General features: G+C 41.7%; 1 protein-coding gene across 7 annotated transcripts in view; it reads right to left on the reverse strand.

Moving 5' to 3' along the window:
- Nucleotides 1–24,712, reverse strand: part of LOC135249180 (serine/threonine-protein kinase TAO2-like) — a 36,789-nt gene extending 12,077 nt beyond the window's left edge. For 2 of the 7 annotated variants that reach the window (XM_064324531.1, XM_064324527.1), the window contains exons 1-16: nt 24,306–24,712; nt 7,333–7,473; nt 7,017–7,088; nt 6,759–6,860; nt 6,488–6,533; nt 6,249–6,345; nt 6,008–6,121; nt 5,608–5,699; nt 5,331–5,424; nt 4,443–4,524; nt 4,150–4,317; nt 3,504–3,725; nt 3,031–3,162; nt 2,009–2,245; nt 1,292–1,579; nt 205–408 (exon numbers count right to left, since the gene is read on the reverse strand). In XM_064324531.1, coding sequence (XP_064180601.1) covers nt 205–408; nt 1,292–1,579; nt 2,009–2,245; nt 3,031–3,162; nt 3,504–3,725; nt 4,150–4,317; nt 4,443–4,524; nt 5,331–5,424; nt 5,608–5,699; nt 6,008–6,121; nt 6,249–6,345; nt 6,488–6,533; nt 6,759–6,860; nt 7,017–7,088; nt 7,333–7,464 — 2,082 coding nt within the window. In that variant the 5' untranslated portion in view covers nt 7,465–7,473; nt 24,306–24,712. The remainder of the gene's footprint in view (nt 1–204; nt 409–1,291; nt 1,580–2,008; nt 2,246–3,030; nt 3,163–3,503; nt 3,726–4,149; nt 4,318–4,442; nt 4,525–5,330; nt 5,425–5,607; nt 5,700–6,007; nt 6,122–6,248; nt 6,346–6,487; nt 6,534–6,758; nt 6,861–7,016; nt 7,089–7,332; nt 7,474–24,305) is intronic. The other 5 variants (XM_064324533.1, XM_064324532.1, XM_064324530.1 and 2 more) reach the window with 5 other exon arrangements.
- Nucleotides 24,713–26,235: the final 1,523 nt, after the last annotated feature.

Raw genomic sequence — 26,235 nt, forward strand, 5'->3', positions numbered from 1 at the left:
AAAGAGACTCAGTTTCCACATAAAGTCACTCTAAACTAAACTAAATGAACCGACAGTCGCGAAGAGAAATGAGGCAAAGGCAGGTCTGAAGTGAACATGGAGCCTGTCTGTGGTATGTTTTTCAGCCAGCGCCCTCTAAAGGAGGTACACAGAAGGCGCTAACAGCACTGGCAGACAGACACAGCACCGGGCCACGCGTGCTACCTCTCTCAGCAGGTCCTGCTCCAGGTTGTGTCGCGCCAGCAGCATCTTCCTCTTGTACTGCCTGCACTGCAGCTCGTAGTACTGCCTCTGCCTGCGCAGGAGCCCCGCCTCCTCCTCCGCCTGCATCTGCTGCAGGCACTCCTTCTGTCGCACCAGCCACTCCTGCTTCTCCCGCTTGGGGGTGGACTGGTTCTCGTTCAGCTCCTGCGCACAGTGGGAGGAGTTACAGCGGCGCACAGGGGGAGGAGTTACAGCGGCGCACAGGGCGAGGAGTTACAGCGACGCACAGGGGGAGGAGTTACAGCGGCGCACAGGGGGAAGAGTTACAGCGGCGCACCGAGCCCGGCCTTCCCCCTCGCGGAGCCGCTCACGCGTCCGCACCACGGCGCCGCTTAAATGCACAAACGCGCCGAGGAGAGTCACAGATTAGTACATTTACTTCGCTTATCACGAGAAACTGGTGTCGTGAGAGCAGCTGAGCAGTGAAAAAGTGAAATAAAAGCAGCTGGGAGCATCATTTAACATCAGGACAGGTTTATACTGCTGCAGCTAGCTAGCTTATCAGCGAGCCTGTTTTTCATGCCAACGACTGCTTCACAAGCTTGCTAGCAGGTTAGTGAACATATGTGGTCAACCAGCCATCTAGAAATCAAACTTAACTTCATGCTAGCAAGGAAATAAGAGAGCTAGTAGGCTAACTAATTTAATTCTGGGAAATTTCTGGGTAAAATATTCAAGAATGTTTTTCTTCCACCAATATCAGTAACAGAATGTTCCAGTGCAAAGTACAAAAAACCCCCAACAAATGACATGTTAACTCTAACTACACTTCTTGGACAGAACAGATTTCACCCGGCTGGAAAGCTAGTAAACAAGGCAAGGAAAGTAATGGTCAAGGGAATTTAGACAGGCAATATTTAAAAAAGTGCACTGGGTTAAGAGGCAGAACCGCTTGAATATTAAATTATGAGCACATGAGGACAGAGTGGTCACAGTGGCGCTACAGGACCGCAGGAGTGCTATACCAGTAGTAACGTAACGGTAGCGCAGTTGCTTTAGCCGCGGGCTGCTCTTCCGTTTCTCGTACCTCTTTGAGCTGCTCCTTGCGCTGGCGGTACTGGCGCTTCTGGGACTCCAGCAGGCTGGAGAGCTCCTTCTTCTGCTGGCTCAGGATGTGCTGCTGGAACTTCTTCTCCTCGGCCAGCGCGGCCTTAGTCTGGGGCCAGACAGACGGAGAGAGAGGGGCCGCACCGTTACTCCCCGGGTCCCGTCCGCCGACTCGGCTCAGGCGAGCCGCGAGCGGGTCGACCGTAATCCTGCTCAGGCGCTCCCCGTCCCCGGGGGGCTGCCTCAGTCTGCCAGTCAGCTTTTGTGCCTTATTCAGAGGTGGAAAATCAGAGTTCAGAAAGTAAAAGTCCTCCCCCAGTATTTTGCTCCAATTACATGGATTTGGTATTTGGCCAGCCAGAAGCCAGAGGTTAGAGCTAATTAGTGAAATCTGTGGTCTGATTTCAAGGGTGGAAAAAACTCACGGCAGTACTTCTACTTTGTGACCCCTGGACTTTCCACCTCTGGCCTTATTACTAGCCCCCAAGTTCTCTCGTTCCACCAGTGTACTTCTCATTCAAAGCCTTCTTCTCTTAATCCTGTGGACTATCTGCAGGCCTATCTGTACCATTAAGCCCTTCAGCCGTCTCTCCATACACCAACCACTATACAGCCAATGACCCACAGCCAAAGCAGGATTACCCTCAGCTATTTTCCTGAGGGCGATTCCATTTCTTTATCTCCCACGTGTCCTCACCTCCTTCTCCAGGATGGCCTGGTGCTTCTTGCTCAGCTTCTCGCCCTCCCCTCCGAAGCTGTTCCTCTGGGTCTCCAGCTCCTTGTCAAGCCGCAGCTGGTGCTCGTCCATCTCGGCCTTCAGCTTGTTCTCCAGCGCCATCAGCTGCTTCTGGTGCTGCCGCCGCATGCGCTTGTAGCCCGACATCTGCTCCCGCAGGGCCGAGCCCTGCTCGTGCTCCTGGATCTGCCGCGTCACCTGGGAGAGGAGCAGAGCGCTCAGGCCGTGCAGCAGGGCCACCATCCAGGGGCTCTCGCTCATACTCGTACCAGCAGCCTGACTCTTCTCAGTAAATCAGCCCATCAGGGTTTCACAGGCATACTATGCAGGAATGTAGCCTTGCTGTGGCCCTGTGTTTACAATCAAATAGGTGTCCCCCTCCATTTTCAACCCCGCCCACAAATAGGTCTCCCCCTCCATTTTTATATTTTGTGTCCATTTTTATTTTCATATCTCAGTTTTTCGATGGCTAATTCCAAGGTCGATTCCAAGGCTGGTTTTTGAATGAGCCCTGTTGCTTTTCCGTTTCGCTTCACTGTACTTATTATATAATATTTTCAAAAAATCCTGCATGGTATGCCTTTTAATTGGAATGGCACCTACAGGCCTATGTTGGGAACTCTTGCTACACAAGAACATCACTGAAGAGGACCATTTGTTTTGAATTCATTTCCAATATATCTACGGATATAAAAAATGGAAAACCACAGTCTAACCAATGCATTTTTCTAAACAACTGACAGTAACAACTGACAGAAAACCACATCAAAAAAAGAGAGATGGTTTGTGAAAACTGAAAATGGGTGGAAATCAGACAGCTGGCCCCTGTGGAAATACATTGACTAGAACTCCGTATGATGGCGTAGATTTACAACCAAGGCGCTACGATGTTAAACTATCGAGCACAGAGTCGGCACTGATCAAATGCTCATGGTTGTGGTAGTAGGTAGTAAGTAGATTGTGTCACGTGGCACAGACATTACCAGGGAGGCAGTGCGAATGGTGGCGAAGTGGTCCCGGTTGCGGTAGTAACCCCGCCGGCGAGCTCCCGAGGGCGCCTGCGGCTGGGCGTCCATCTCGGGCTGGTACGGGTCGTCATAGATGTTATCATGGCCCTGAGTCAGAAGGGTGAATGGTTGCTAAACCTCATCGGTAGCAACTTAGCATTAAATAACCCACGAAGACATTTATACAGCTGCTACGCCTCTTCTGTACTCCTGAAACTTGAAACTTGAAACTGAAACTCCTGAAACAATCTCAATGACAAACGTGGGTAGACGTCTCACCAGCAGACCCAACCTCCTCTTCAGCTATAGTGAAGACACTTAACCAGCTGACCCAGGGTTGGCTCTTTGGTAAGGAAGCAGTTCCACCGCGACAACATCAAACCACCTTCCCCCCGTTTCTGCATTTTTCTACGGCAGCTCTCTCTCAGACACCCCTCTGCCCACCTTACCCATGAGGCACTGACCGGGGGCCTGTGTATGACGGAGCTGTTGGAGGTGACGGTGTGCTCTCCCTCCTGCATCATGGCCATCTCGCCGCTGTCGTCCGAGCCGTCCGCCAGGCTGTTGACGGAGCTGCTCTGGGAGCTGGCGCTGATGGACATGGAGGGGACCGAGTGGGAGCTCTCCATGCTGTTCACCGTGCCCGTCTGCAGCATGTACTGCTCCACCTCCTGGTAGACACGCGCATACAGGTGTACACATGCACACACAGGTACACGCACGCAGACATATGCAGGCACGCACAAACACAGGGGAGTTTAGCAACAGTGTAGCTAGACAGATGACTTATTTGTTTTCCGTGCTCGTTTTAGTTTGTTATTTTTCTGCAATGGTAAGAAACAACACAGCTTGATGACATCATAGCAAAACAAGTCTTGTGTGCTTGACTCTTAAATATGACTGCTTTCTTCTCATTAATGTTAAAATAGAACATTTCCAGAAATGTCACCAGGTCTTCAGCCGGCAAATCGCCGGAGCAGCTCGTCCGAAATGTCCACTTAGGGTTTTTGTTCACTCGTGACGAAAAACGGTAAAGCTCTGTAACTTTCCAGGGCACGGCTGTAGTGTGAAAAGGGGGTACTGAGGAAGGATTACCTCCTCCTCCTCTCCGCCCTCGGGGGCGGGGCCATTGTGCGTCTCCTGGAACAGGATCTTCTTCATCTTGCGGTACTGCAGGTTGTCCAGCTCCCTCACTGCGTCCTTCGTCCGGGCGATCAGGTCCAAGACCACGGACAGGGGACGCTCTCTGCTCAGGAACCGGTGCTGTTTCAGGAGGGGGCGGGGGGAGTCATGTGATGCACACATGCACAGACGCATACAGCACCTAACATAAGGAAGCATACTGTGTTTTTGCTCATATTCAGTTACACATGGGAATGGGGGCTTACCTTGAGTAGTACATCAGAGGTAGGCCTATCTTGGGGGATCTTCTGCAGGCAGGAGTCTACAAAATTTCGAAAATAATCTGACCTGCGGTAAGAGAGGGAAAGGGACATTAGAGCACAACGGCTGAGGCACACAGATGCTAATCAAGGGACCAGAAAGGAACAGGCTTGGACATGTGTATTCATTCACCATGACATCAATTTTCAGAACCATTTTCTTTACAAAATGCAAATTTTCAAACTCAAAATGCTTTTTTTGTTCATTCAAGCATTGAAAACTGAGTGCTAATTTAATTTATCAGAAAATGGACCCTTCGATATGATATGCAGCTCTCTTGTGCAATGTTTTAGAGATGAGAAAGCCCACTAGCAATGGCAAAAACAAATTCACCACTGCCAATTTACAGGAAATACATTTTAATTCTGCAGACAGGGAGCTAGCCAATCAGCCAGCTCAATATCTGATGCTAGAAGTTGCAAATTACACAGAGCAGTACGGCAAAATCACAGATTTTCTATTTTACTACAAAGATATTCAGCTCTTGGCTCTTATGTGCTCTCGTTTGCCTATGCTATTCTGCATACTTTTGAATCGGCACAAAACAACATCTATAACAAGGAACCGCCAAATGGATCAGACCACCTGCCTCTGCTGAAGCCCCATATAGCATTAGTGTTTCATTTAATTAAAACATCTTCACAGCTAGTGCATGTGACATGGGTACCCTGTACTTATACTTTATTGTATATGGAACTGTTTTTGATCGAGTTTTTCTTCCCACTTCTCAAAAAAGAAAAGAAAAAAGAAAGCATTGATGAATGATTTCGCAAGACAAAGCGATATCGGCAGCTTCAAGAGCCATCGTGACACGTTCCCCCCCCCCTCCTCACCAGTGGTTGGACTGCAGAACAGGGCTCTCATTCTGGGCGATGTGGTATAAGGCACTCATAGCATTCATGTTGAACAGAGGGGGCTTCCTCTCCGCTGGAGGGAGGGGGTGGGGGGGGAGCAGAGGTAAAATATGAATTTAATGCACATAACACACCATATGTACACATTAATGTAGAAGATGCCTGTGATAACCACTATTTAACCCTCATTATGAAAGTATAACTACTGTGAAGGCACCTGTGCTATGCACCCCACAACTTGCGTTGCAGCCCTTACCCAGTTCTATGCAGGTAATGCCAAGCGACCACACGTCCACCTTCCCATCATACTGCCCTTCGTCCATGGCGAGGATCACCTCTGGGGCCATCCTGCAAAAGGGACCAAAGCCAAACATGCTAACGTGCACAGGCCCAGCTGTGTCTATGAGTGACAGACCACACAAGCGATGCGTGCACTATTCTATGTTCTGCAGTGCGAATAATGGAAAGCAGCATTTTTTCTTTATTAATACTCTCGGGGGTACAGCGCTCTCTCTCTCTCCAGCAGTGTTCTCACTAATGAATGACTCATCATCGTTGGAGCGCGGAGGCCATCTCTCGCCTGCGTATGGGTGTAAGCACGCCAGCAGTGTTTGGTTCTGTACATTTTCTAGCGAAGATTGCCAGCAGATTCTAACCAGTAGGGCGTGCCCACGAAAGAGTTGGCGGGGGCGATGATGGAGGCCGAGCCGAAATCCCCCAGCTTCACCTGACCAGGCTCGGTCAGCAAGATATTACCTGCCTTAACATCCCTGAGAGGAAGTGGAAAGGGATGGGGGGAGGAGACAGAGAGAGAAGCGTCAACGAGTATCACTGGAGTCTGACACAGCTCTCCATTACATCATATTAGCTCTGAAAGAGAGAAACAGACTTGTTTACCTGTGAATCATGTTGTGAGAGTGAAGATATGCCAAACCCTGCAGTGCACCATGGGTAATAGCAGCAATTTCCACTTCCTGTAGTGGCTTCTTATGAACTGCGCATTAAAGTTGGAGAGATGATGCAAGCTGTTTCATGACAGTATTCAATAACACGTCCAAAAAAACCTAACCAGGCAGAAAGTTGTGTACAAATGGATCTCGTTTGTAATCCACAAATTCTATCTTCCTCTAACTCACCTTCCAGGAGGTCAGATGCTGAACCTAAGCAATACTCCATCACCAGCTGTGAGAGAGAGAGAGAGAAAAGGAGAGAGGAGAGAGGACGATACATTCACTGACTGCAACACACAGCAGCACTTCAACAATACAATCGGCTTATAACATTACAAAGCGAGCAGTCATATATTTTACTTGGTAACATTATTTTACTTTGCTATATTACAACCATTTGGCCCCTGTTTAACTCTTGTGCACATTTACACACAAACACACAGACACACACACTGACCCAAGCTGTGTGCTCTCTGAGGTAGCATCCTCTATACTCGATAGTGTTGGGATGTCGCAACTTTTGCAGGAACTTCACTTCTTTGATGATGTCCTGCCATTTCTACAGGGAAGGGAAATGGTTATAACAGCAGAGGGGACTGTCCACTGGACACATACAATGCCGAAAACTGGTGCATTGGCATTGTAATAACAATGGCGGAGCAGGAACAGTGCAGGAAATGTTAACAGGAAACAAAAAAATCTGCTCAGCCCTCACTTCGTTAGACTGCTTGCCGCTGTAGGACATCTTCTTAATGGCCACCACCTCATTGGTGCGGATGTCGCGGGCCTGGGACAGAGAAAAGGTGTGTGTACGGGGGGTCAGTTCACACAAGACAAACTAACCAGCTGGACACTCACATGCACATGTTAACCGTTGTTTTCTCTTCACATGCAATGCCACATGAATGCCTCCCTTTAACAGGCGGCGAGACCGATTTGTTCCACGGCCATGTAAAAGATTAGCACCCTCCCCCCTCCTCCCTGACCGTGTCCCAGTTCCCCCCGCCAGCCCAGATGGCCCTTTCCCTTACGAAGTAGACGGCCCCGAAGCTGCCATGGCCGATCTCCCGCAGGTCAGAGAAGAGCTTTTCGGGGTCCTCCCTGTAGAAGAGCTCGGCCACCTCGGGATCCTTCAGGCTCCCAGCCCTCACGCTCGACGGCATGTCCAGCGCCTGCGGGGATTGGAACGCGGAGAGCAGAGTTAGCTCGGAGAGCAGAGTTAGCTTGAAGAGCAGAGTTAGCACAGATAGTAGAGTTAGCGCAAAGAGCAGGGTTAGCATGGAGAGTAGAGTTAGCATGAAGAGCAGGGTTAGCGCGGAGAGCAGAGTTAGCGCAGAGAGCAGAGTTAGCTTGAAGAGCAGAGTTAGCACAGATAGTAGAGTTAGCGCAAAGAGCAGGGTTAGCGTGGAGAGCAGAGTTAGCGCAGAGAGCAGAGTTAGTGTGAAGAGCAGGGTTAGCGTAGAGAGCAGAGTTAGCACAGACAGCAGAGTTAGCGCAAAGAGCAGGGTTAGCGCAGGAAGCAGAGTTAGCATGGAGAGCAAGTTAGCGCAGAGAGCAGAGTTAGCATGGAGAGCAAGTTAGCGCAGAGAGCAGAGTTAGCATGGAGAGCAGAGTTAGCACAGAGAGCAGAGTTAGCATGGAGAGCAGAGTTAGCACAGAGAGCAGAGTTAGCGCAAAGTGCAGAGTTAGCAGAGAGAGCAGAGTTAGCACGGAGAGCAAGTTAGTGCAGAGAGCAGGGTTAGCGCAGAGAGCAGAGTTAGCACAGAGAGCAGAGTTAGTGTGAAGAGCAGGGTTAGCGCAAAGAGCAGGGTTAGCACAGAGAGCAGAGTTAGCACAGAGAGCAGAGTTAGCATGGAGAGCAGGGTTAGCATGGAGAGGAGTTAGAGCAGAGAGCAGAGTTAGCGCAGAGAGCAGAGTTAGCATGGAGAGCAGAGTTAGCGCAGAGATCAGGGTTAGCATGGAGAGCAGAGTTAGCGCAGAGATCAGGGTTAGCGCAGACAGCAGAGTTAGCGTGGAGACAGCACCAGGTACAGCACCTCGAACAAGCGTGTGTCCCAAACTGATAGGTAATTCAAACCAGCATGCTCTTCTCAGTGTTTTGTAATATGAACTCAGAAGGATTATTGAGTACTTTCCTGCAATACATTGCCCAAAAGGGAACAGTATGAGGTAATGAAGCAATCACTAAAACAACAGTTATTAAGATTAAGCACTTGTTGTTACAACCATATGACTAGCATTAAAACCTTTTCACAAGAAAGACACTGCATAAGGAGCAGTCCTCTCTCTTTACACATCATCCCCAGTGTGTGCACAGCCTTTGGTAACATCTGTAAGTTAACAGCAACACTACTGTTAGTGTAAAAAATATATTACTTACATGCACACAAATTTAAGTCAGCAAAACATTCAGATGAAATTGCAACTGAACAAACAGTAAAAGAAAAAATGTGGTGACTATTTCCACAGTAATCAAAGAATTCTGAATTGAAAACGGTTATATGACCAGTATGACCAAAGCTGTTGCGTATAAAAATGCTAGTCATGGTCATGCAATTAGCATAAAGGTTATGGATACTGTATAAAATAATTAAAAAGTGTATATCGGAAATGAAGTTCACAAACATCCACTGCCACATAGCTCATTTGTGGGGTTTTATAGTTTTTTCAAAATAAAATCCTGTACCTTGACCAGGCAACAGATGATACTTCACGCATTTAACATGTCAACTTTCCATAACATTGCACTAAAATGAAGCAATATGTATTCCTACAAACATTCTGGTAATTGTTTGCTAGTCCCTAATTTATAATTGTGCAAAGAACTTAAAAACAAATGAAGCATAAACTCAGTTAGCACCCACTTTATGCACCATTCAGAGCAGATAAATGCATTGCAGTGTGTTTATTAACTACTTAGTGAAACATGAGGTCTGAAAACGAGAAGCTAAGGCTAGGAAGCATCATTTTCTACAGATTATGAAGACCAGAGAAACCCTGCAGCTGTACAGGGTGGAGGTGAGCAGAGCAACGTGCAAAAACTGAAAAAAAGCTCAACTTTCAGCGGCATTTTCATATACCAGCAACGTGGCTTATCCATAGAAAGGATTAGTGATCTGTGCTGCATCTGCAAGTAACAGATGCCCATGAATAAAGAGGCTGCGTAATTTTCATTTTTTAAATGCAATGTAAAAAGGCTACATAAATCCGACACAGTTAGTTAGCTAACAAGCCATTTGATTTATTTGAATTAGAGATGCAATTTTATGTGCTCCAAGCAAACAATCGTACCAACACTGGCGGGAGAGCACATGCGCTCTTTGCATCAGACAAAAGAAGTGGAGCACAACTTCTGCCGCCCTGTAGCACTAAAAATATGTCAGTTTTTGAGTTCAACTTCTTGCATCAATTTCAATTCAACACTCATTTCCACCCTGACAGCAACATACAGCGTCAAAATCTCCAAAAGAAATTTGTATAATATAAACACAACACCATCTTGAAGACAGAGAGACATGCTTCCAGATCACCTTTTCTAACTGCCAAGAGACTGAACTTGAACAACAGAAGCCATGAGTCACTTCTGCAGGTCATGGGAAAAAAGCATCAAAACAAGGAAATAATCACAGTTCACAAAGCATACATCCATACAATCTAAGTTAATGTACAACCGGTTTGCTGTCTTTAAGTGATCAGAGGCCTCTGCATGGGAAAATGGTTCATCGGGCACACTGCCACTTCTCCCCACCAACATACAGTAGCAGATCAGATCACCTTTTGTTCCAGTTATGCCATCAACAGCCAAGAGGGGGTTCCCAATATGAAAACAAACATTGTTCTCAGCCATCAAGGTCACATATCATGTTACTGTCACTACACAACACATCAAATGACATCTTAAAAGGGTCTAAATGGTGACCTTCCCCTCTTAAAAGTTTATTATTGATGTGCTGAGGTCCTGTTGCCAGTCACCTCGTCAAAAAGCATAAGAACTATGCTTTATGGTAGATAATTTGTGCACTTTCTTAAAGACATACTATGCAGGATTTTTACTATGAAAATATTTTATAAAATAACCATGCTAGAGCATATATGTATTTTCACAGAATTTGTGCACCTTCACCTGTAGTTGTTATTCTAAAATGTGTTAGGGATGTTTCTGGGTGTGGCACTCTTTTCTGTGTGGAGATGGGTGGGTGTGGCTACAGAGCCTGTGGTTTGGGATCAAATTTCTGCATAGGGTTGGTTGCTATAGCTAGCTACAACAAAGTCAAATGACAAGCTGGCAGGGCTCCTTCAAGAACGACATTTAACCTTGGAATCACTTTGTGATGTCAACTAAATTTCGCCACGGGGATGAAAGGAGACGTAGAGCTGCCTTGTTTTCTGTTGGACCTGTAAGTAACGTTACCTCTAGATATCCAGCAAGGATTACTCGACCTTGGGGTTTTGACCGGAATTCCCGGTTTTCAAATTATTTGTATATTATCTGGTTTGTGGTCCCGACCGGACAATTTAAATGTCTGGTCCGAGTAATTGATGGGAAAATGTATTAATAGCTTCTAATGAATCTGCGTGTCTGTGACACGGTCGAGTACTCAGGGGGTGATCGGGTGGGGCTGAAGACTGAGAAGGAGACTTTGTTGACTGTAAACACAGGCAAAAAAATTCTGCATAGTATGCCTTTAAAACAATATTATTTTCATAGGCATAGACTAATCCGTTGTTACGCTTTTTTAAATGAACAATCAATAGTCACATTTGATCAGGGAGAAGAGAACAGGGAAGGAAATGGTGTTAGGTGATGTTGGCATGCAACTGTAGTCACAGACCCATTGTTCTCACTAGACCCTTACAATCCAGTATGTTAATAAATCCAAACACAAAATGCAGGGAAGAATGCTTTGGACCAAACTCAGTGTACTTCCTTACACTACCCCCCTCCCCATCTCTCTTCCTGTTTAAGAGAGCCAAGTTCCTCTCCACACTTCCTCACAGCAACAGCAAATAACCACAGGACAGGCACTCCACAGTCTAATGCATTTGTATTGTAAAGTCTAGAGTTCTGCTGGTTTGCAAGTCTCAGGCTTCTAGGCCATCAACTAGAAGCATATTGTTCTGGCAGATATTTTCTTTTCCATTAGTTTTCCAGGGTGGTGAATGGGCTACAGGAGTTTACATTGAATGGCTGCAATTAAACTTCAGAGATTTGTCAACATCAATCAGACAATGTGTATGCGTATAACATTTTGGGGACACTTGACCTTTTGCTGTGCCCAGTGTTTCTACCAGTTGACTTTCACAAAGGACAACACAATAAAAGCTACCAAATTATGTATACATATTTGTGTTCAGACTTCAGGATTATGAAATTCAGGAGAGAACATTTTTACGTTTCCTGCTACATTCCTCAGGATCCTATGAACATTTTCAATCTTTTGCAGCAGAAAACCAAGTTTTTTTTTGGCAAAGTTTTCTCCAGGCAATAAAATGAACATAACATAAAATATAAGGTCAAAATACAGCATTCAGTTTATCAAATACAAAACTCTCAGATGGAGAGTTCAATACCTAGTTATGCTAGCATCCTGAAAGAAAACTACTTCACATCAAACGTTCAAACTGGCACGTCACACTGTACAGATGAAAGTCACTTAGGTTAGTCAGTAAATCACAGGAAACATAACAGGTCTGTAATGATGTCAGATTGCTGTCAGACCAGGCTACAGTGCAGACACATTATACTCAACATAGAGAGCCTTGACATGGGGAAATGAAACCTGCCCTTCACAATGATGGATAAAATGCTTCCCTTCACCTTCGGGCAAGGCCTGTCTTCCTCACACATAGACTACATGGCCAGAAGTGTGTGGGCCCCCCCTCTAATTAGTGGGTTTTGCTAATTAGTGGGTTAGCCACACCCATTGACAACAGGTGCATAACATCAAGCATGCAGTCATGCAAACTCCATGGACAAACATTGGCAGTAGAATGGGCCATACTGAAGCTCAGTGACTTTCAACATGGCACTGTCATAGGATGCCACCTTTCCAACAAGTCACTTCATTTAAGTTCTACCCTGCTAGAGCGCCCTGGGCAACTGTAAGCGCTGTTATTGCGAAGTGACAATGTTTAGGAGCAACAACAGCTCAGCTGTGAAGCAGTAGGCCACACAAGCTCAGAGAATGGGACCACTGCTGAAAATAGACTGTCCTTGGTAGCAACATTCATTCTGACATCATACCGTTGTTTCCTGTGAAGCAACATCAGCGCAAGAACGGTTCGTCTTGAGCTTCATTAAATGGGTTTCCATGGCCAAGCAGCTGCACACAAGCCTAAGATCTCCATGCACAATGCCAAGCATTAGCTGGAGTGGTGTAAAGCACACTGGCATTGGACTCTGGAGCAGTGGCTTCACTATAATGCAGCCTGACGGACAAACCTGGGTTTTGCGAATGCCAGGAGAACGCTACCTGCCCAAATACATAGTGCCAACTATAAAGTTTGGTAGAGTAGCAATAATGGTCTGGGGTTGTTTTTCATAGTTTGAGCTAGGCCCCTTAGTTCCAGTGAAGGGAAATCTTAATGTTACAGCATAAAATGACATTCTAGAGACCTTTGTGGCAAACCAATGCTACTCATAAGATGTGAGGATATTGAAGAACACTAATATTGGGTATAGGTGGTCCAGAACCCCACTGGTAGTACTGGAAAACATTCTGGCTGTATTGTGTTTTTATCTTTGATGATTCTATTAAGTAGGTAATGACTGAAGTGCAGCATTATATGTATTTTTAAAATTGTCTAATAAATTCATTCATTCAACTTCAAACTGTTGTTTCTCACCACTGGCACTTTTTGCCAACCATGAGAAAGTCTTTAAAGCAGCTTTGTTAATTAACTTATGGGGTCTCAAGTGAAGCTACTAAACTTCTTGTTTCTCCAACAGGGCTCTAGACTGCGATCAAAAAGGCCACATATGCAATCTTTTTATTTTTTTTGGAAAGTGCGGGTAAATATTTGACTTCGTCGCATTTGTGCAAGAGTACAAAAAAAATATTTAAAGAACTACGTGCAAGGATGTCAACTGGGATGGAAGTCATATTTTTGCAAATAAACACCGGTCTCCAGTAAACACCGGGTTGAAAAGAGTTCATCTTAGCACTGGTTGCCATGGATACAACAGCTAGTGCAGCCAATAAAACTTTTCACACACTGGAGGCATCATGCAGACAAACATTTAAGAAAGGCACAAGAAAAGAAAATAAAGTAGCTCTGGCGATAGACAGACCCCTTTAAGCACACCCATATTTGGCAATCCGAACTACTGGTACACAATATGAAAGGCAGTATAGCAATATAGCAAGCTAGACTATCGTACGTACATATGTTATTATATTCCTGCTATAGAGAGCTTCCTTGATATGATTTATGCAGATAGGCATTAGTTGTTTCAACTGGACAAGAGAGATCCAGCTAGCTAAATAGCTTGTCATAAACTAGCAAGCTCATAGCCAATTATGTTATGAGTCTGTGAGCTAGAAAAACTAACATCAATTCATTTTCCTGGATATTTTACTAATTAGTGGAATACTAATAAGACTGAACTTTGGAGGGATCCACAAAAAGCACAGGAAAATATCCACACAGATTTCTTGGATAAACACAAATCTCCCAGAAAGTATGGAAGCAGTATTAAATGCAAAGGGTTGACACAATAAATACTGAGAGATTAATACTGTACACAGTTGTGCATGTTTGTTAAATATATGTTTGCTGCATAATTTTCTGACAAATAAATAACAGCACTTAATGGTGGATTTCACTAGAAAATAAATAAAAAGGTCTCTGACTTTTGCACAATACTGTATATACGACTGTTTTGTTTTTTTTTGTTGTTTTTTTTTACAGTATTTTAGGATGCAACTTTAGACAGACAGGTGTTTGTCCACGGTCTTATATGCATGACACATATTTGAAAAATAAACAACCGTAAGCTTGCAACGTGGTGCTGGAAGTACCATCGAGGGAGGGTTCTCAAAACTCGAATAATGCAGCTTTAAATAAAGGTCAGCTTCTAATAAGCGCTGGTGTACTTGGGCATTGGAACTACCGTTGGAAGTTTTACAGCAATCCATTTTCATTAGGCCTAATTCCTGATTGGAGTAGCCTAAAATAACCCGCAAACATAAAAGTAAGTAAGTAGTAAGTAAGTAAATGCCAATAACATTCTGTAAAGTCCAGGGTTCCAAAAGTTGCAAACTGAAACAATCCATTTAGAGGTCTACTTTAAAAAGAATAATGGGGATATAGGGAAGAAGAGAGAGAAGTGGAGCCTGGTCAAGAGAAGAGAACGAGCAGTTGCATATAGCTCCAGTAATTACTTTGACCAGACTGGTGTTGCTAAGGTGCAAATAATAGTCTAACCTCTGTAAAAAAAAAAAAAAAATTGTGTGTTTATGTACAGTATAGGTCAGACATGGAAACAAACACCTTGCTGCAGTTCTTATGCTTTTTTACTAGATTACATTTTTGATGTTTTCTTTCAACATTCACTGACATCTATGATTTATCTGTATTTATTTTTCTAACCTGTGAGGTCATCACAGATATTTTTCAAATTAAAAAATTTGCATGTTATGTCAAGTCTCCAGTCACTATCAATCTTTAACTTTATCTTTAACATCAGTGTAAACTAGGATAATTAAGACAACTTTTCATCGGTGTGCAATGCCATAGATTAATACTGTCACACCAAAGAAAAAAGAATTGGGGGGGAACCAAATCATGTACATTACATTTGATAGACAGCAAGATACAGTTCAAGTACAGATGCCAAGGGCGCATGGCTGTGTGGCTGTCATTTCACAAATGGGAACAAAAGAGGCAGGGCCAGCATTGTTAAATGGAATGAAAATAAAGTCTATAGATATGCTTTATGAGTTTAGACTCATCCTTAAAGAGATACCATACAAAGGACTGGGAGCCAGCATTCTATTTGGACTGTGTGTCTCCTGCCGGGTGTTGCTCTGTGCATTACTACGATGACAATGCTGCACTTTCCACCAATCTAAATCCAGCACAGAGTAAAGTAAAGCATAAACAGCATGAAGCTGGTTTTTGATTGGTTAGCGTTGTTACCATTTACAGCCAGGGCTGATAAACCGAAAAGACACATGGTAGTTTGTACTGTTCCTACACTATTTTTCATTTCTAAAATTACAACTATGTAGATCACACAAGGAAAATTATTTGTAGCCCCAAGTCATCCCAATTTTACATCCCAGCTTGATTACATTTTGGGCACACAAGCAACTGAAACAGTTACAAGTTTGAGCCATGTCTTTTAAATAATGTTTCCAGACCTGTGCTTACAGGAAAAGAACGTAATTATTACATTAGGAGGAGCTAGCAGGGGTGAGAGCAGCAGAAGAGGTGCTCAGAGATTAACTCACCAACTGGGTGTCAAGTGCTGGCTGCAGACTTTTTTTTTTTGGGGGGGGGGATAATTTGTACCTGGAAATGTCCTGTTTGAGAATCAATACACACACACACTTGACTTCACATCTGTATATGGTAAAGTTTTTGTTTTCTTGTTTTGTCCCCTTCACTAGGGCACTGTTGCTTTAGGCTTGCTCCTGTGGGGGTTTAGGCCAGGGCCATCTGTGAAGCGTATTGTGAAAATTGCTGTGAAATACGCTACATAAATAAAATTTGATTGATTGATTGATTGATTGATAGATAGTTGAAATGCTTGAAAAGCAATCATAATGGCAGACCAAAAAATCCACCTATTAGAGGCCATTAGGATTCTGAGGGTGGGAAAGTTAATGGTCAGGATGATGATCTGCAGTAAAACAATGAACTGAACATCTTACACGGTGGCATAGTGCTGTACGTTGGTGTTCCGTCTACAGGGAATGGCTGAGCACGAATACATTCTAACACCAAACCAGCAAACCGTCGGACATGGTGCCATGTTCAGTGATGTGCTGTGCTTCAATTCATTCCAGCACAAGAGATAAAGGAGAGTGTAGAAGAGATGAGGGAAGATGCACACCCCTGGCGCATTGCACAAATGGACCGGTTCAGAGGTGGAAGTCTGATATGGGAGGAAATATAATACGGGTGGAGAAGGCCTTTAGGGTTTATTAATGAGGCACTGCAATGCAGTGCAGACGATGCACTCAGTCCCCCCATTGCACCTTATACCCAGCACATAAAAATGGGTTTTCTTTGCATGACAATGTAAGGATGCCCATGTGAAAAAGAAAGTGTGAAATGAGGCATTCGCCTGACACAAAATGAGGCATTCAACCTGACACACAAAATGAGGCATTCACCTGACACGAACCCAGCAGAGTACCTCTGCCATGCTCCAGAAGAGCGTGTGCCTGCTGAGATCCATCATGCTTCTATATAGGCTACAGTACCTGCTGAGCTCGCTGCGTGTGGTGATCATTGACGAGCACAAAATGATTTCTCAGAAAGAATGAACACCCTAGGTCTGCCAATGCAAGGTTGGTTACAATATTTAAAGAATAAAAATAAGGAACAACAAGATTTTGAAATTAGACTTTCATTGCTTAATATCCTTTACATTATTTTCAGCACCATGATTTTGATTATGCTTAGTGACTTAACACTGTTTGTAGAGCCAAAAATATTACAGACCTTTAACAACAACGAGTCGTGTGAATGAGAGCCAGAACCAGCATTCCGGAAACGGTGTTCTGGCAATTTGGAATAAGGGCTATAACTGGAAGAGTATGTTATGATGACACAGCTTTAGGGCTAGAGTAGCTAAAAGGCTAGGTAGCTCCAGATCACATTCAAACAAAACCTGTGAACGGTCACCGTTGATAAAATGTATAACATTTTATAACATTTTGATTTTTATAACGATTTAGTTGTGACCTTCATCTCACTGCAACAAATGAATGCGTCCCTGACTTCTCATGGGCATACAGCTAGATGAAATCCGGAGTAATAATGATACATCATTTCCATCCCCGTGTCAAACCACCCATTGCTTTGCATAGTCCACTTCCTGAATACACATGCAGCTTTTTTATTTTTTCTGTCCACTTTTCAGTCCTGCTAATCTTTTTTTTTTTGAGTGGTTTGTTTACCCCTTCAATGTGTCTCCACATCTCAGTTAACCATTACAACTGGCTACCACAGCCCACACTGAAACCTTGAATAGGGAAAATTACATTGGAGCATTTAGCTGCAGAGTATGAATCACGGTGTCGTCAAGGACAGCGGCACAGTAGCGTGCTAAATGAAAAGGTCCGACTCAATCTGAACATTAAATGGAACCCCCACTAAAATGGCAGGAAGGCCTAACCAAATTACCAGCAGATGAAAGCTTTAACTGCATTTGATCTGCAGGCGTATATTAAGCAGAGGGGACAAAACAAAACCTCACCTTGCTCTCATTCTTCATTGCATTCCACTGCCTCTGGTCAGATGAAAAAAAAATAAGCGCCAACTAAACTGAGTCAGATGAGGACAAACCATACATATATTTGGTCTTAATATTACACACTTTGCAAAGACCCAATAGAGTATTCCATAGAGAGCAAAATGATAAATAAACATGAAAAACAAAAAACATGTTAATAAGACAGCAGATTAATTGGGTTGAGAAAAGTCTCACTGGGTTCAATAATGTTTTGCCCAATAAAGTGCAGCACTGACCAACACAGTAAAGTTGGAGACCGCTTACTGTTAAAGAACAAATAAACTGATACTATAAAAGTTCAACTTTACAGATACTAACAATGATGGCCCTCACTCCACAAGCTGTAAACATAATCAAACAAATCGGTTGGCTTCAAACCAATACAATCCAAATCTATTCTCAGTTCAGTTCTTAGGCATGTCTGTTTTGTATAAAAATGACTGGAAGCAGGGTATACCCAAAATAAAATCATTTTAGCTGAACTATCCAAGATATTATATGTATGTTTTTTGAAGCCATTTTGCTGCAGGTTGTGTTTACAGCTTCTCTTTCTGACAATGTGGTGGGTGGAGAGATCCACTTTCTCCAAAGCCATTTGTGAGAAACAATATTTGTAAAAATACACATTGTTACATAAAGTCTTCTACAGACATAAAACAATTGCTCACATATGAGACAGGAGGTATGAATGCCAGTGGTTTACTTGTTTTGACAAGAGGTGAACTTACGTATTTATACAGTTCCCGATAGAAACTGGATCTCTTGGGAGCAGGAAATCGGTGTTGATACCATTAATCAGTCTGTTTGTTAAAAAGTGATAAATTCCAGATAAATTCTACAAAAAATATTGATGCTCATACATGAAGATGAAAAGCAGATCTCTCAGAGCATCCCACTACTTAAGTATGAACTACCCACGGCATTTTAATTCTCAGCATTCAATGCTCATTCTTGTTCTCAGTCCATAATTACTACTCTCCGTATCCATATTAAATTACACGGCAACAGCCTACTTCAACCACACTATACGGAACCATGATGTTTGAGTCAGTTTGAAAATATTTGAAATATATTCTGCAATAAGAACCTTAAACACAGCTGCAACTGTAGGACAAGAGTAAGGAAAAACTCAATGCTTTAGTGCAACATTAGCTGAACCAGCTTTTAAAGGTTTGTGATTTTTGAGCTCACTTTCTTATTAATGTTCCAAACAGTTGATTTTGGTAAGCCTACGGTTTGGCCTATGTCATTGACTGTTCTTTTTCCTTATTTCTCAATCTCATAATGGCTTCCTTGACTTTCATTGGCACAACTCCAGTCCTCAAGTTGACAAACACCAATAACAGACTCCAAAGACAATCAAAAGCCTAGAATCAAGACAAAATACTGAAAGCTCTCTTATACCTGCACTAAGGAAGCAATTGAGCACACCTGACTAATCAGAAACACCTGTGACACCATTTGTCCCAAACATTATGACACCCTGATACGGGGGTTCTATGTATAAAAAGTGCTCCTATACATGGTGAAACCAAATGTATAAAAATGCCCTTAAATAAGAATGTGCACTTTAACCATTGTTTGATTACATATCTAAAATTGTGGCGTACAGAGCCAAATCAATAAAAATGTCTGTCTCTGTCCCAAACATTGGTGCTCACTGTATACGTTAGGAATGTGAACACACATTTCTGATCATTGACTAGTTGCTGTCTGAAAAGAGCAATTACAGACTAGTTGTTTTTTTAACCTTTTGATGTAGAATACCGTAAAAAAAAAGTCAACAAATCTTCCTGAAAATTCTTCTGTGAAAACATTTATCTACAGTTTATACTGCATGCCTGCATCTAGTTACATCTGGGACATCAGTATCCAAGCATATTGAAACTAGGTTAAATGTGGCCCTCATTGGTCGAATTTAAACGGCTATAAACTTTGCTGGCCATTCACTATAAGTGGGCCTCCTCCTCTGAATTTGTTCAATACTACCAGGTTTTTAATGAATATCCATTTTGCTTGCAATTAGGCTACATCAGTGCTTCAATGAAAAAATAAATCACAACCACGTTAGGCTAATAATAACGAAAGACTTCTGACCTGCAGTGCGTTTAAACAATCATTGTTATATCTTAAAATGAATTCTTTTCAACTACAAAAAACAAGGAACTTAATTTCAAAAATCAATTCTGCCAAAATTTCTATTTTTTTAAACAGGGAATGCTATATTGTCAATTTAATACTATAAAAACTGGCAATATGAACTACATTAGGTAAACACTTAAGTTCTCTACTCTAGCTAACTGACTTTGTTCAACTGCAAAAAGTCACAATCTCTTGCAATGCAAGGTGGGAAACAGAGTTCTAAAGTATCAATATTCATGGGGAACGCCATGGAATGATAGTGACAACTTGAAATACATCTCCCATAATAAAGGCAATTTTCCTTCTGAGAAGAGAAATCCTGTAGATTTAACATTAATAGCAGGGCAGGTTCACAAAATGCAGTACAACTTCTGCATAACGACGGAAAACTTTGCTTTGTCATTGTAAAATAAACTACTTTTATTTTATAAAAAGCTTTGATATATGGCAGTGATTTGAATTCATATTTTATTCCTAATGTTCAATAAATTGGAAGCACAAGAGAAAGTGACAGTATGTCTTGGTACCAGTTTATTTGTTTGTGGTACACAGCATTTTCCATTGTAACAAAGTAGCTAGTTGTTAGTCTCACTATCAGTTCACGCCACTGTCTCTGTCTCTCTACTTCCCTTTTGAGTTTGAATGCTCTGAGCATACAAAGGCCAATCTGTTACGTTCAACTAAAAATATCAATTTAACATATTGATTAATAATGTAAATAATGATTATCCAGGCTTCCCAGATTAGAATTCACATTTTGTGTGTCGTGATTTTCATTGCCCCATGGCAACAATATTCTTTGCCAGAGAATGGAGATTTCAATGCAGGCCGATATTAATTTACAAACATCACCTCTACTGTCAAAAGCAGGAGGAAACTAGCCATTTTAGTAAGGAATTTTCAGCAGCAAATCTGAATCATCCCCCAACATATTCATGTTTGGTCCATTTCAGAAAAAGCTTGAACAGCAGGCCTTTAGATAATCATATCAATAGCTATGCCTTTGACAACATGGCAGTTCCCCATTTAGAAGAAAGTGTGTTTGTCAGACATTACATAATTCAGCCACGGATGAACCCAACCCCTTCAGTGTCTTAATTTCAAAGCATCACCCAATCTTGGCCAGCATCTTCAATACTTGCTGAGAGAAGCATTTATAACTGAGTGGAACACATGTTGGAACTTGGACTGTTTGAATTTTGGAGAAGCATTTTTCTTATATTTGTTGTGGTTCATTGGTTGTGCTATTCCATCTTAGCTTTTTATGTCTATTGGTTCCTTGCACTGAAGCTGGATGTCGGGCAAACTTGTTGCAAAGTCTGGGTTATTGGTCTCTCTTTCTCTGTTGTCAATTTAATGTCTTGCTGACTGTTGACTTTGTGGTTAATTATAAGCAGTGAGCATTCACTATGAGTGTACGGTATCTATTTTTGTTCTCATTGCCACATTTTACTAGACTATTTAATAAGCTTATTCCATCTTAAAGCTGATATTCAATTTTGACATTATTTCCTTAGAAAATAATGTTTAAACCTGCAATAATAAGTTATTGATATATATTCCATTTGAAATTCAACTATATAAGCAAATAAAATAGCTGTAGCTTTCTTGGGAACTCTTGCATTTAAAAACACTGGCTAGATCTTCCAGGACCTTTTATATTTTTCAAGGAGTCGCACTGTTCTTAATTTGAAAAAGACCTCAAAAAGACTACCGTTTACTCCACAACTTGCTTTCTGTTATGAGGCAGTGCATTAGACAGTAAAACTGCTACCTTTATTTTGTTAAATAATTTGGCCTACCCTTTTATGTACCCTTCGTCTATACACTGGTGTCAACCATCAGCATATTTACACCTTGTTCATTTTTTGCATTTTCTTTTGGCAAAATATCTAGCTGTCTTAGTCATTGCAAAGTACTGTAGCTCTTACTTGATATACTTACAGCATATCAACACAGAAAAATGAAGAGGCGGGTGAAAAGGTAGTTATTCACTAGGTAACAGAAATAATACAGCCTCACGGCTTAACATGACTGAATAAAAACCAAAAAATACATAATTATATTTTATGTTTGGGAAGTAGACGTGATGAAATGGGAGCTATTGCCGTCAACATTATTTAAAACCTATACACCAACTGTATTGTCAGCTTTTCTACACTGCAAGTCCTGCATAAAAACAGCATTAGCTAACAAGCCTGGTAACAACATGACAGATCTGAAAGGCAAGGAAAATGAACAAAGTGGGTTGAACATGGATATACTCCGTCTAGGCATGTTGGCCAGCCATTTACATTTTTTAATACAATAAGGATGTTAGCATTCACCATCACAAAAATAACATCACCAGCTACTGCAATGAGAAACTCCTGTACTGCTTTTGCTTCCAAAAGAATATCTAAAGTTTCATATTTGACACAGTATTTGATACAGCTCACAGACAGGTTGATGAAATATTTACAAACCTGGCCTTCAATATTACAATGGCAGCATCTTATGCAGACATTAAATTACAGCTGTCAACAACAAAATTATATGTTCAATTGTATTGTAATATAGGGGTCATATTGGTATTGGGTGACAATATTTTATAAAGAACTTACTGCTATAGGCCCGATGCTAAGATTGGATGGATTGTCTCTGTGATACAGTGAGACAACATACATACACCACAGAGACAATCCATTTGATTTGAAAATTTCTATGTAAAATTCATGACAATGCCATGCTCAAAAAGTAGCCTGCTAAGTTTTTTGGACTTCTTATCAATTAAGTAGTTTGAATTTATCATTTTAACCAGCCAAACTCATAAGCAAAACTATACAGGGATTCTCTGGACTCCCTGATTAATAAAAAAGAAAGCAAATTGAAAGAATTTGTTATACAAATAAAATGTGTCACATTTTTTCTTTATAGGTTGATACTGTGCTCATATAGGCTACTTCTTGAATGAATGTGAAAACTTGGTTAAGGTGTTATAATGTAAAATAGGAAGGCATTGGCAACCATGGCCAGATTAATATTGGTTATTCATATTGAACACATTGTGCGCCCCTAATGTAGAATTTAAATATCAGTCGTATTTCCTACAATACAAAGGTACAATGCACCAAGCAGACATATTTTGCAAAAATGTGTTTTTGCATCTGCTTTCTGAATATCGACTTAGTCAATCACTTAATAATATATTTGCATGATGTTTTGATGAGAATACTTCATCTTGTTGTAAGCTGCCTAGATGACAGATGGCAAGCAAAACTTCAAAACAGCTATTCAAGCTACTTTACCTACACCAGGAAATCAGAGGAAACGAAATGGTGAAATGCAGATATCCATACCCTAGGGCAGGCACGTAGCTATGATCGCATACAATCTCGTCTGCATTGGTTTTATGCAAACAGTAACCAATCTGCAAACCATCAGTTAAGACCTGGACTATGGTCATACTTTAGGATTCCGGCTACTTAGTGCACTCCACCCCAGGATAACTGAGTTTTCTATGCCAGAAAGACACACTTGATAAATAGAATGTACTGATAATATGTCGTACAAACAGAAAACAAGGCACGGATATAAACAAAAAACTAAAAATCACAGTGGTCTGGAATACAACACGTCATTATTACGTACTAGTCCATAGACTGACAAGTGTCGCTCTGCCATCTGGCAAGCTAGTTGCATATCTTTGGCAATTCAACAAGCCAAACAGACAGACTGGAAAAATAAAGGGGAAAATGGCAATGAAAATGGGAAAACCAGCTGCTCGTTCCGATTTCTCCACAAATAATCGAAAGATTGATTGCATGCACAAACTGCCGACGTTCAATCAGAGTTCGCCAGGTAGTTAACTAGGCGAACCATACAACAATCTGGGTAGCCATCTAGCAAGCTAATGATAATATGCTTCCTTAATCACCGTCCGCTAGCTGAGCTATACTGACAGCAACGGTGATTTAAGTTAGCTATCATTTGAAGCCCGCTGGGTGGCTAGCTAGCTACGTAACATACAACTTACAATAACATAACTGGCTTGATTTATATCTGTGATTAGCGTACACTGGCTAGGTTGTAGCTATCTGGATTATTTAACTGGGTAGCTTTATTATTCAAAATCTAGCTGGCTCTTCCTTATAAACAATCTAGACTATGCTATTAACGTTACACTGAACCCAAAGAGTAACCATGAAAGCTAGATGGTTAACTAAACAATTGCAAACTAGCTTACTCAAGGCAAGGGATATTGGTCACATTAATTGTTAATATGTGCAATGCATGTGATATCATTTCTGATATCCAGATGGATTAACGTTAGTAATGTTAGTCAGAAGCCTTTGCTAGCAAGCTAGACATACTAGTTAACAAGGTCCGTTACCGTTAAATGGTTAAGTGGCTTACCGTGGTTTAATCAGATGCCCTAGTAAGACAGCTACGAATAATTCTTTCTCTCCACTCCTCTGTCTTTTTCGACACGGATTCCGCTCAGTCTATACGATCCATTTTCTTCACGGTTAGCTATCCCTCCACTGGCTTCTCCCTCGTCCGTCTTCAGTGAATTCTTTCAATCTCCCAAGCTAGCCGTGCAGATCTGTGTTAGACCTAAATGTCAGCAAGCTAAAAAGCTACTAGCAAACACTATCAAAGTGGGACGCGGTGTTCCTCCTCACCCGCTCCCTCTTCATTAAAACGTTGTTGTTACATCAGTCTTTCTGTAAGACCTATCTCTTATCTTATTAACAACCTATTTCTACCCCCTGTCTCATCCGTTTTTGTTCAGAAATTCAAGATGGCTGCGAGGGGCGGGAGCCGACCGGAAACCGGAACAAAAGGTCAGAGCACATGAGGTCTGTTTCCGCTAAGGTCAAACGTCTTCGCTAAACTAGCGCCATATTGAGAGGGTCGTGTATCCTTGTCCTTTCCTGTTGGATAGCCATAGCGTTCAGATAGCAAAATTGTAAAATAAATAAATTAAAATTTTAATATGGGAAACCATTGACCATCTGTAATAGAAAACAAACGCCAATACACAAAAAGATGACTTCAAACGGATAGTTTTTACAATTTAGTCTTTCACCAGACACTTTTTGCCAAAGCGACTTACAGTGCATTCCACATGGTAAGCACACACCACAATAGCTCAGTCTAGATAGCTGTTACAATCAGCCTTGATATAGGTTAGATAAAAGAATGATGCAAAATATTTTTTGCATTAAACTTTGTCATGACCAGTTCAAATATGATGGCAGAAATTCACACTACATAAGCTATTACTACTGCTATTGCTACTATGATTACTAGCCTACTACTACTACTACTACTACTAATAATAATGATAATAATAATAATAATAAGAAGAGTAAAAATAAGAAGTACAGTAATGACATTGAAAACATAAATAGGAATAATCTCCCTGGAATAATCTCCAGTAGCTCATTCTTGTGTATTTATAATCTATTCTAGTGTCTGTTGTGTGGTGGTTTTACATCAGGCAATGCTCAGCCACCTTCTTTACCATCCGCTCTTAATCTACAGTACATCTACTGCTGTATTCTACTTGCTAGTGAACTTTTCTCAATGAATCCATTGCCATTTTAGTAAATTAAATATATTTTTGCCATGAGCATTTATTCCCTCACAGGATGCTGTAAGAATTTCTCAGTGGTGGATGACACATATTCAGCATGTAATTACAGATTCTAATTGGGCTAATTTAACATCTAGACCTGAATGGAAGCAGTGTGGATGCCCCTATCTGTTTCTATTAAGAATATATGGATGGATTTGGAGGAAAATAATTAAAATGATTTCCTTCAGGGCTGAGTTAGGGTCAATTCTATTTCAATCCAGTCAAATCAGGATATGAATTGAAATTCAATTCACTAAGAGAAAACTGCCTCATAGGACATAGGGCAATTGGTGGATTGAATTTAAAATTCATTTCTTGAATGGGAAAGGAATTGACCTAAACTCTGCTTCAGTGTACAGAAGAAAATATTTGATTTCAGGCTTCATATGACAAAGAGCATGAGAGCGATGGAGGAATGGCACTAGTATTGTAATTGTAGTACTACGGCTGAAAAAGATTTGGTGATGAATACAAAATATCATTAGAGAGCAGTTTTTAAATGACATTATTATTTATTCAAAGTTTATGTGTGTGCATGAATGCATGTTGTGTGTGTGTTTGTTTATGTAATCCACTACAGTTAATCAAAGAATACCCAGGGTTACAATTGTTTGTTTTTTTTACCATCCAACAGAGATATTTTATTTTAAATGTATATAGCAAATAAACAATTTAAATCCATGGCATAAATAATGTAATAAA

The sequence above is a fragment of the Anguilla rostrata genome, chromosome 2 (genome assembly GCF_018555375.3).
Source record: "Anguilla rostrata isolate EN2019 chromosome 2, ASM1855537v3, whole genome shotgun sequence".
Taxonomy (NCBI): domain Eukaryota; kingdom Metazoa; phylum Chordata; class Actinopteri; order Anguilliformes; family Anguillidae; genus Anguilla; species Anguilla rostrata.